Source organism: Engystomops pustulosus, chromosome 8 (genome assembly GCF_040894005.1).
Source record: "Engystomops pustulosus chromosome 8, aEngPut4.maternal, whole genome shotgun sequence".
NCBI classification, from domain to species: domain Eukaryota; kingdom Metazoa; phylum Chordata; class Amphibia; order Anura; family Leptodactylidae; genus Engystomops; species Engystomops pustulosus.
This window is the reverse complement of record NC_092418.1, coordinates 97,661,651-97,674,149: the sequence shown is the minus strand read 5'-3', so window position 1 is coordinate 97,674,149 and position 12,499 is coordinate 97,661,651. Positions and strand designations below refer to the sequence as shown.

General features: G+C 39.5%; 1 protein-coding gene across 5 annotated transcripts in view; it reads right to left on the bottom strand.

The window, feature by feature from the left end:
• RBMS1 (RNA binding motif single stranded interacting protein 1) overlaps nt 1–12,499 on the bottom strand; it is a 220,215-nt gene that overhangs the window by 67,318 nt on the left and 140,398 nt on the right. For all 5 annotated transcript variants that reach the window (XM_072121900.1, XM_072121902.1, XM_072121899.1 and 2 more), the window contains exon 2: nt 6,536–6,708. In XM_072121900.1, the coding sequence (XP_071978001.1) occupies nt 6,536–6,708 (173 nt within the window). The remainder of the gene's footprint in view (nt 1–6,535; nt 6,709–12,499) is intronic.

Genomic DNA, 12,499 nt, shown 5'->3' with positions numbered 1-12,499 from the left:
GAGATCAGACAAGAGCTTCATGGTAAGGTCACAAGCACCGGTTCCTCTTCAATACGCTCTCCGATATTCAGCCATGCCTACCTGGGGCTTCAATATACAATCACTGTAGAGTGTCTACATGCCTGACCTCTAAGTAAATATGGGAAATCACTGGAATTCTCAAGATGTCCTTTAGAGAAAAAGGTCTGTGTATTCGGAAAGACTAGCCACAAGTAAATGAGTACACAAAGTTCATTGATAGGGTGAAGTGTCTTGATATCTCAAGGAACAAGGTATGACAATAGCAAATATTCCACAAGATTCCTACAATAGCCTCGTATTGACACCACTTTGTATTGGCAGATGGTTCAGATGGAGAATTTTAGGATTTCCAATTAAGGGTCCCAATGTAGCTGGCACTAGGCATCAGCAGATGGATATTATGAGGGGTTTCTGGTCTTCCAACTCAAGAAGAGGATTCTTTTTCTGTACCAGGTAAAGGAGTAGCTCCATAGTGTATCAAGTTTAAAGTTCTTGGGTTTCAGCTTGTATTCGGTAGGATGGGAGCCAAAAAGTTGGAAATTGTCCCCTTCTTTGATGGAGATCTGGGAAGGTCTACCTTCAGAGCTCTATATCAATATTGAGTACAAAAAATTAGACCTTGTGGGAACAGTTTATGGATAATAGATCAGCAGTTAGGATCTCATCGATGTTGCTTCCAAGGTGGCCTATATTCTGCAAATGGTTAATGAAGGGAGCAGTGCTCAAAGTTTTCACCCAAAGAGGTTGGCAGATTTGTTTTTTGGTTGGTTCATCCAAGACAGATGCCTATTAATATCCGGCCTGCTGTGCAGACAACCACTCACCCTGATGTTAAAGGAGCAGATTGTGACTTTATGGCTTTGGAAGAACAATGGGATGACCATTCAATGCCTGTTTTATATTACAGGAAATCAGTATTGTAGGGAATTGCATCCCTGCTTAATCCAGATAAGAAACCAAAGGAAAGGGGACATTCCTCACAATGCACCAGATGGACCTGGAGTCCTTGACACCCATTACACAGATTTCCAGCATGTGCCTTATTTGTACTGGTGGGAATAATTAAAGTGTGGAGGCACTGTAGCTCATGACTATATCAGAAACAGCAAAACTCAATTAAAGGGGTTGTCCAAGGATCAAAACTTGCCCCTAATGATGATGAGAACAAAATCAGGAAAACTAAATTCTAATTTGCCTTTTTATAACAAAATAATGACCCCATCGTGAAAATAAAAAAGGTCCCTTAAGGGAATTAAGGAATCTCCAACAACCAAAAGCAGTGGAAATTTTAGGCTCCCCTTTTCTTTGAAGTGGCGGCCAAGCATGCTTGAGAACAGTAGCGACTTCCGCTATCGGCAACATGTGTGCCCCATTCAAATGGGGTTAATAGGACCCATACTCTTGTGTTTGGAGGGGTCCTATTGCAGATATGCATCACTTATCCTTTGGTTCCAAGCATTGGCCACCATACAACCCCCTCCCCCCCCCAACTTCCCCTACAAAAAAAAAATAAAAAATTACAAAAACAGGACTGGCAAAGTTGTAATATTTCACGCCCCTTTCTAAAAGTAATAGGATTTGAAGGTGACATCATTATATTCCATAGGGGGAAATATGAATAATTAATTCCATTCTTATAATGACACCACCATTTGTATACTCTACCCATAAATGTTGTAGATTTAGAAAAGGGAAGAAAAAAAAAAAAAATCATATAATTGACTTTCTGATTAAACAGTCACAGATAGAACTGGCCTCTCGCTCGTATATCATGCACCTGACGGTATCGGCCATAATTTGAGAAAACTCATTTTCTTTTATTGTCATTGAGGTCTATGGTGGATTTATTGTTTGCTTTAGTGAAGTGCTATAAGGGGGGGGGGGGGGGGGGGGAGTGATGATTTCCTGACCCTTTAATTACGAGCCCTTATGATGTAGTAATTACAAATGAAAAATTATCCTTATTCCAGCAATGCAAAGACAGGGAAAAAAATTAATTCTCAAGTGTTAGCCGGGATGTAACATCGTATTTATCTGTCTAGACGAACTGCAAGGTCATCCGCTGTAGACGCTCTATGAAGTCATTTTTCCATGATTCCCAATTGTTTCAGACTTTGGAACGTGGTAAAGCAAGGCCAAAATTCTGCAATATTTTACCAATTTTGGTAATTTTTTATTTTATGATGTGAGCTATGAAAAATGGAGCAGTGTAACACATGACTGGGATCCTGGGTATAAATCAACCTTAAGCAACATCTGAATGGAACTTGTATGTTCTGCTTTGGTTTCCTCCGGATACTCTGGTTTTCCCCCCCTCACACCAAAAATATACACACACACAGATCAAAATATTTTTTATTTGACATGGTGTGTGAAATATTATATTGTAGGACATATTGTGGACCTGGATGGTCTTGATTATATCTACGCCACCATCCAGAATCTCCCCTACTGTACCCAAAATAGCAATGGAATGAATATCCAAGGTGATACTTGAACAAGAGGGTCTATAGGTTAGTATCTAATGAAGCCTATGGTGGTGGCTCCTGTATATCACATGCTTTTATATTGAAGAATGTTTCGGAGTTGACTCTTAAAGTGCTTGAAAGGGCTAACTATTCATGGTCCATCAATTGTTAATTGGTTGGGGGAAAGCACCTTCTACTCTAGGGATCAGCTCTTTGGGTCCATGTAAAAAGACAGGGAATAAAATTGGGAGAAGTTGGCTCCATGTCCGCGTTCCAGCAGCTATGACAGCTACCGGACGAAAATAGGGAAATGGTTGTGCTCAACTATTGATGGCCTATCCCAATGATGGCTCATCGCTAGTTAATAGCAACTAACCCCTCTAAATGTGCATTTCAAATATGGCATTTTCCTCTCTCCAATCATCCACCACTCTGATCCAGAAACAGTTTGGTGTCCCATCATCCAATCACTGGCTAATCGGGGAGAGACAAGTTTTTTTTTCTTATACAGTAAGCTGCTTTAGATACATGTTAATTCGAAATTCTCATCTTGATGACGGGTCCCCTCGAAAATGAAAGGTAACGGGAAACTGGTTGCTATGGTTAAAACCTCAATATTTAATCTGATGTGTTTTATACGAGACAGAGCCGTATAGCACATGGAGGAAGACAGCTTATTGACATAGGATTTATTAAAAGAGAAGTGAAACTGCAAAACCGTATCTGGAAGGAAAACATCAGTTTCAGTTCTGTGAAAAACATTTTTTTTTTTCACAAAGACACTATACACAGGTGACACAACACTGGACCAATTCAATCACTAATCGCCAAACAAAATGTCTTCCTTCTGCACTCTTACAATTACAACGAATGGAGATTATCTTAATTGAAGTTTGCCAAGGGAGACAAAATTCTGATTCTCTGGTACAGAAATAATTTTTTTTTTCCATATAGGAGCACAAAAATGTTTCAAATGCAAAAAGTAGAACAATTATTCTTGGAGTTTCAATGAAAAATTGCTCTTCATATAAAAATCTTAAATGATTCTAACATTGATTTGTTAAAGGACTTCCATCACCAGGTTACTGGTGGTAGAGTGTCCGAATTAGGCTGCTTGTTCCATCTAGGGGATGGGGTGGGAAGACTGTTTTTTTTACAAGTTTTCATGCATCTTTAATAACCAAATATGAACTCTGTTAAGCTCTCAGCTTCCCTAGCTTTTAATTTATGCACACCCTCCCTCTGTAACACTCCTCCTGCTCCCGGCCAGGGAACTAGGAGAGAGCAGATGCCCCACTCCCTCCATGCATCAGGCTGTTTTTACAAAGTTAATATTTTGTTAAGAAAAATGCCAGAAAACTTGTAAAAACCATTCTCCCCATCCGATGGAACGAGCAGCCTAATTGGGACACTCCACCACCTGTAATCTGGTGGTAGATGTCCTTTAATTTATACCATGCAAATGATGTCAGTTTACACCAATACAAAAACCACACAAAGCTCCTAAATTGTCAGAAAATGATAAAAAAAAAAATTAAGACATTTTTCAACATCAACAGAGATGCACAAAGCAGGACAAAATGTGAGATTCCCAGACTGTAGAGCGATGTTAAAGGGTAGACCACACACATTCACATCCTACTACTGTGGCCAAAAAACAATAGAAAGTGTCAGACTGCACTTCACTTATAATAAAACCAATGTCTGCTCGAGTAAAAACTGTATTAAGGCATTCTGAGATGCTAAAGGGGGGCGGTAGAGGCGTTCACTGGTTTGAGGCCTGCTAGAGTGGACAGCCCTTTGAAGGGTCTATGGACGACCCAGCAGGACTCTGGTTTGGTACCTTGAACAATAAGCTATTTGAAATAATGGCTACCAAGGGCATTTCTATAAATGAAGCCATGTAATGCTTCATTCCTCCTCTAGTGGTGCCGTCACAAAATTGAGAGCTTGCTTCCAGAATCGGGAGCTTATAGCTGATCCCCGAGGATTCATGAAGTAGGACGCTCCACAAAACCTGCTTCTCTTCAGGGGATCCTTTTTCACAAAAATATGTTTTCTATGTCATACAAACCTTTAAAGTAAAGACTTTGAAAAGGATATAGAAGATTATCAAGTGCTACGGAATTTGATGGCGCTATATAAAGATTATTATTCCTAGTCTAATTTATAAAATCACTATTGCTTTGGTTGCATAAAAAAAAAAAAAAAAAAAAAAAAGTGAATGAAGCCTTTGCAAAACCTCAACAAAGGACGGTTCTCCGTAACAAAGTCCACGCTCATAGCCACTTAACCATATGTTTCTAAAATGTGCACCCATTATGTTAGTGACTTTTTTTCCCCTTTAGGTCCCCATAAAAGTTTATAGGTTCCCAAATGGGTAACGGCTATCAACTTCTATTGCTAGTTAAGGGTGCCAAAATATCACACATCTCAACACAATTTATTGGGACATTTCTTGGAGCAATTTAAGATTTTTCAGGAATTTTTTTTAGAAAGGTATCTTAGCCACCCAAAAATAAATGTGCAGTCCATAAGGTTAACTGAACTTGTCAGGCTAAAAACCTATTCCTTCTGCCTTTCCACTTTTTAGGCTACGTTCACATCACGTCTTTTGTATGCACACAAGGAAGCCCCCCCCCCCCATGTATGTGCTGAACATAGATATATATTGAAAGATGGGGGCATCCGTTTTCGTCTGTCTGCCTAGTGTATGTCATGTGCTGTGTAAAACGCGTGATACAAAGATACAGCAAATGTCTTTCCACCCTGTTCATTTCAGCTGAGCAACATACATGCTCAGCGGTGGCCATTGGAGCCTATGGGGGATGGATGCAAAGTATTGCATCCTTCCCCTGGGCTCTGCTGAGCATATACTTAAGGAGGTTCCCTAGTGATGTTACTGTCCAAATAAGGAAAAAGCCTTGAACATTGGCAGCTGCCAATCAGTGTCTGCTGCTGATATTCACTCCTAAAAAATATTTAATCCACATTTTTTATCCCTCAAATAAATAAAGTTGTACTACTGGAATTATCCCGTTCTTTCTAGTCACCACTACGTTTTTGTGGAGCTGAAATGTGCAAGTTCCTGTACCAGCTTGGCAAATATGCTCTTTAATTGGATTCATATTTATTTAATAAAATATTTTAGGTACATGACATCATCCGACTGGGAATAAAATATAAAATTTCAGACAAACAAATTAAGAAGAACACGTGCTTTGTAAGGCCGAGCGAGGATCTACAGCCCAGGTAAACAAGTGGAACCGACCTCTGACTCATTCATGTCACAGAAAAAGTCTTTCCAGAAGTTAAAGACTGGAAAAATGATTCATACGCGAACCAAGACTAAGCGTCGGAATAGGACTCCGAGCAGTGCTGGATTCATAAGGTGGTCTACATCTGTATTGTGAACATCATGGTTGAAGAAGATTCTAGATAGAATAAGTACAGGGTGATCAAGTTGGAAAATTAGCCTATGTTTTTCATTTTTCTTTTTAGATGTACAAACCTAAAGGAACAAGAATCTAGAGATTTCACCAAATTAAAACCAGCACCATGGGTAGAGACACCACCCTGCCATTTAGCATCTTCACCAAAAACAACTCTACCATTGACTTTCAGTAAGAGTAGAGCGTTTGTGTTGAGAGATACTCTCGACATAACTTATCTTGACAGAAATTCAATACTGTGCGAGTTTAAGGGCACTTATATACATAAAGGTAACCATACACACGTGTTTCTCAAGTTCAACCTCCCTTAGGCGATGGTCTCTGTTACATGATGGCTTCATCTTCTTCAATCCTCTGCTCGATTCATGAGGGACATCACTAACTCTATCGACTTACAACTGGATCCAACTGCGTCAATAGTTACCACAATTAGATTGTTCAATTTTTTAACATGGTGAGATTTGTAGGGCAACTCATTTTTCGTCACTATTCTTACATGCCACCAAGGTCAACTTCACTGCTCTGGCAAATCCACTATGAAGCATTTTCATTCACAAACACAGGTTTTGGCAAATAACGATGAGCAATACTTACGGCTGGCAAAGCTTGACTAGGTCCTGGTCTGTGGTGTTTGGAAGAAGTCCTCTAATATACAGGTTTGTTTTGCTTAATTGATCCCAACCAGAACTGCTACTGCTACTGCTGCTGTTGTTGTTGGTCGTGCTTGGACTTGGAGGAGCCATGGGGTGAGCAGGCACAATGGGTTGCTAAAAACAACAAAAAACATGATATATTATATAACTGAAAAGGTTCAAAATATTATATATATATATATATATATATATATATATATATTATTTTTTTTTTACCAATATTTAGTGCGTGTTTGGATACAAAAACAATTTCTTGTTAAAAAATACATTTTCACAATTTTGACCTTGTAGTTTTCTACAAGGATAACAAAAATGCACAAGGCCACCCTATAAGATGATGGGGTAAGTTGGGAGCTACAATGGCAAGTTACATCCACCTGCATCTGAGTAAAACCAAAATTTGGTAAGGGCCATTGGTATATATATGATACCATCTACATCACAAAAGTACAACCCAAATCCAATGGAGGGCAAACATTGCAACAATTGATAGAAAATAGAATCTCCATACAGACTACAATGGCCACCTCTTTCAATACTCCTACCTTACCAAAGCATTGCACTGACTTAAAAGGAAGAGTCCTTGATATGATGATATATAAGACGTTTCAATCGACTACAATGATGTGCGAAATAGTGGAAGAAACCGAAACAAAGGAAGGATGTGTTGCCGTCAGTGACCTCACAAAAAGGAGTCCTCAAACAGCCGCAATAAGACATAAGGCACTCTGTACCACTCGTTATAGTGTTTTAAGAGCCTATGACCATAGACGGAATAGTACTTTAGACTCCAAAATGGCTACCTCAAATGCAATGAATTAACACCTCCAAGATTATTTGCCCTCACCGTGTATACGGTAGCTCTATAAGGTCTACAAGGATAAGAGGAGAACATGAATGAGTCATGTAGTATCTTTAGTAGATGAGAAGAAAACGATATACGATCACGTATAACGACACTGTGTACCACTCTATAAAAGCAATGCCCTTCTCATAGCTAAAGAGCACATCCATTTTAAAGGTTTCCAAATACAGAAATGGTTGATAGGAAATGAGGAGCGGATCTCTGCTCAAGCAAAAGCTTAATGTATGAGCTCTATACAGAGTGGCTACTTCATTAGTCTACGCAATGTCATAGATTCAAGGAGAGGACTATGGGAAGAAAAAGGTCTGGAAAATGAAATTAAATTCAATCAAAGATTTCTGCAAGCCCTGTGTCATAGGTACTAAGTCATTACTACGTGACCGCAAAGCAAAACCTCTGACAAATTGGCTACTGGAAGCTGGTCATGACTAATGTGGCCATAAAATATGCAGTAGATGTTTTATCGGGAGGCGAAAGGCTGGATATATTCTAGAGGTTAAATACCTAAAATGGTATCTTCCGTAATAGAATCTACTGGTCTGTAGGAGGTCATTGGCAGCTGATATCAATTGAAATCCATGAAGCATATTAAGTTTTCAGGTCCAATGAGAAGACCATATAGAATCTTCAGTCAATCAAAACAACCAACAAAATCTATAGATGCCTATTGTTTCTCCAGTCCAATACACACCTAAAAAGCCAGAAAGTGTTATCCACATGACAGGTTCAGTTAGGGGCCTCCATTAAAAGACTGCAAGAATGTTGGAATAAATTCATCACCTATGGCCCACTAACCTAATATGACCTTCATGTATAGAATCCATCACATCAATAAAAGGCCATTTTTGGCCTCCTCTATCAGAGAATGGAAAACCACGACTCATACAGCAGAAGACCACAGAGTCATCAGATCTTTCTCGAGTCATCGTGAAGACTGCAAAGAGGATTTCTCCACAAAGACAATTGTGCAGAAGCCTCTTCGGACATTTATGTCAGACATCTTTGGCCATTGTAAGGCCCAGCTCACATTTGCGCCGGTGGTACACAGAAAATGCAGAAGACAAGCAGAAGGTCTTCTGTCCACCTTCCCTTCCTCCATTATTATATTACAGAAGAAATAAGAGTTGCAACACTATTTTTCCCGCTATAAATAATTAAAAGGAAAGATGGAAGCTGCCAAACAGAGGGGTGCACTTACCGTAACTTTACATACCATATGACTGGTTTGTTGAAATCTTAAAAGATAATTATGGGACATTGTTCCCCCCAACAATTGGAGACTCTGAAGAGCTTCAAAAAGCCCCATGAAAAATCTTGGCAAAAAAACCCAAAAAACTGATAAGCAGGACATTTTAGTCCAGCAAAAGAATGGGCACCATAATAGAAGCCAAACAAACGGAATTTAGTCTAGTCTACAGAAGAAGGGTCTCATTTCTACCTTACACCAAGAGTAGAGGGAGACTACAAAAAAACATTTCTCTCTAGAGAACCAGACATGTCCATGTATTACAAGAACAACTAATCAATTCCAATATGGTCCATGTAATTCATCATTACATCCTATAGACACGGTAGAATAATCATTTCACCAATTACCAGATTTCCAACTGATTATCCGGGATTGATGGGTTCAGAGGAACAAGAAACCCTAAGATCATCTTATTTTTAGATCCTCCAATATGAACCCCTATAATTTCTGATCCCCCTATTAGTAATAGTTCAATATGTCCTAGCGGTCCATAACGTGTGTTCATTAAATTACTACTTTTTTTTTTAACTAGAAACTCTTGTAATCACATGCGTCTCACGAGTAGCATTCACTGAATAGACTAAAGTGTCCCACATTACCATAAACCAGAACCTTTGCAGCCGGAGGCGCTCCAGACCAGCTGACAAATATCATGATCCCATCAAGTAGGATTTTGCTGACATGTATTCCTGCCAAAGCAAGGTCCTAGCATAGAAACGAAGAAGGAAGTGGACTACAAGCCCCACACCAAGTATATGTGCACATCAAGGGCAATAGAAATTGGGTACATGATGTCAAAACCGCACCGCGGATCCTTTGTATCCAACCTTTGATACTGCTCAAAAAAAAACAAAAAAAAAAAAAACACGGAAATATAATTACACAACAAATTTCAAGAACTTCTCAATTATCCCAGTTGCGTCAGTCAATGATTTAGCAAAACCTTCTTAGAGGGCATTGAACTTTCTCATGGAACTTAGTTTCCGATTCTTGTAAAAAATTATAGATTTCTAAGAAAAAGTACAGCTGGCCTCCAGACACCTTTACATGTATATACAGGCGGTCCCCTACTTAAGAACACCCAACTTACAGACGACCCCTAGTTACAAACGGACCTCTTGATGTTGGTAATTTACTATACTTTAGTCCTAGGCTATAACTAACAGCTATAACCGTTATGAAAGGTGCCTGCAATGAAGCTTTATTGTTAATCCTGGTTTTTATGACGACTCAACATTTTGAAATCAAATTGTCACAGACAAAAAAAACAACTGTCTGGGTTTACAATAATAGAATATACAGTTCTGACTTACATACAAATTCAAACTTAAGAACAAACCTACAGAACCAGGCATTAACATTATCCCTATGAGCAATGCATCTATGGAAAAATGTATGTTATATGGAATGTGGAATATTAAATGGAATTAAAAAAAAAAATAAATAAAATTAGGGGGGGGGGGTGGGGGGGAATAGAGGCTGCTATAAAAAAAAAATCCACAAAATTCTACAGCTGGAATTTTACAGATCTATAAATGTTCCTGAAGGAACTAGCCTTGAGGAACCAATGGACCTACTGGACTCCCTATATAAAAGTCTGTGTAAAGTAGGCCCCGTCTATAGAGATGTAAGAAGGAGGACGCCCAAAGAGAAACATTAAAAAAAATACACATTCAGTGTATCGAATGCTATTAGAATCCATTATGATAAACCAAGGAGACACTTATTCATAGATCCAGAAACTGTGACTGTGGTTATCCTCATATCTGTTATCCACGGCCTCTTGCTTTCTAAAATCAACTTTTAAAATTATGCTAAGCCAGAAGTGTTATGGGTAGTGTTATCAGAGCTATGTGCTGTAGCTTCACAGGATGTTACACATGATTTCACAGCAGGCAGAGGAAGGAAGAAGTGCTTCTGCAGTGTAACAGCCTGTGAAGCTACAACATAGGGATTCTGGTAACGCTCCCCATAGCACTTCTGGCATATTAGCATCACTTTAAAAGTTGATTTTAAAAGGAAGGAGGCCTTGATAACAAATATATGAAGATTACCACAATCAAGGTACCCGGATCTATAAGTGGTTTGTCAAGATGGATTTAGAAGTTTGGATACAGTGGTTTAAAGGAAATCTAACATCTTAAAGTAAGAAATTACAATATAAAATTAGTTGTGAAAGATTGTGCTGTATAAATCCTCAACCCTTACAAGAAAATAGACATTTTTCACACAATCCTATGATAAACCACAAAACCGAAAAAGAGACAAAAAGGAAGAACAACTGAATCGAGACGACAGATAAAACTCTAATCCTATACAAATTCAACAGGAGCACTAGAATAGTACGCAGCATGTGTGAACTTTAATCACAAACACTATCGGGAGGAGGTTTTTTTTTTGTACTGCCGTTATCAGCCGGTTCTTCTAACGGTAATTACCAGAAATCACAGAGCAGAACAAGCCAATGAATGCTACAACGCGGCCTCTCTTCAAGGGAGAAAAAAACGATTCGGCTACTTGGAGTAGAGAGGATTACAAACACAACATGATGAGACCCAAGGGGCGACATGACTGCCTGGGGCTCTTCCATTTTTAGGAATAGCTTTCCATGGTAAATGCAGATGAGCTATTATGGGAATCTTTGCTGAACATGATGAACTAGGAAAGGTTTCTCTATCCCATACGTCTAGAATTTTACTCGATATGACAGAGCAGAAGGCTGGAGACAACTAGGGTTGTGAAGGACATCGGCATCACGATTTACAACGTCCACATCATTTCTGAGGTGTTCAACATTTATAGAAAACATAAAATAGGAGGCTTGTTGGCAGATCCATTAGAAAATGTGGTGGAATCGGTGGATAAACTAAAGTTGTCCACGAATAAATAAAAGTTGTTGGCCAAACATTAGTTCTTTATCTCAACCCGTCAAAAAAAAGTTGTCGGAACGCAATAATTCTCAATTGTTTTGGCTAGATATCACCAAGGCTTATTTTGGTAGGCTCTCTTTAAGACATAGATCCTACCAACTCCCAAATCACCCAACATGAACAGCATAGGTCTCTTTATAAGCTTTGTATACTTACCTTATTGGTCCACGTAGGGAGGAGTCTCGCCGATTGATTCACTAGTTTTCTACTTTTAGTGCCGACCAAAGAAACCAGTTCCAGCTCTTCATACAACGATTGACATCCTCATAGAAATAGGCGAAGGGTGAAGAAAATGGGTACACCGGTATTTGAGGTCATGCCGCTGGTGCACTAAGAAGCTCAGCAAATTTGACATGAAAGGTCTGGAAAGTGTCCTACACAACCCTGCGTTTACTTGTATGGCGATTTAGGAGCTTGTAGACTTGCTCAAACTCATTCATGTGTACGGGGACAAGTAGACTTTGGGGCTCATTTACTAAGGGTCCGTAGGAGGCATTTTTGTCGGGTTTCCCCGACTATTTCCATTTTGCGCCGAATTGCCCCGGGATTTTGGCGCATCGGCACTGGTGTGCACGCAACAGAAAATGGGGGACGGGCCGTCGGACACCCCGACGGATTCAGGCAACGCGCAAGATTTAACATTTAGCATTGTGTTGCAAGAGACGCACCAGAAAGAAGAAGGTGAACCTCATCGCAGAAGCGACATATGCAGGAACGCGTGGCACAGTGAATCGCACCAGACCCGAATCCTCGTCGGACAACGCACCATGGGATTGCGACAGGATCAGGTAGGTAAATCTGCCCCAATGTGTACAACAAAGTTTGGATGACGTCTATGGTGAGATTTAGGTCTACGGTTTC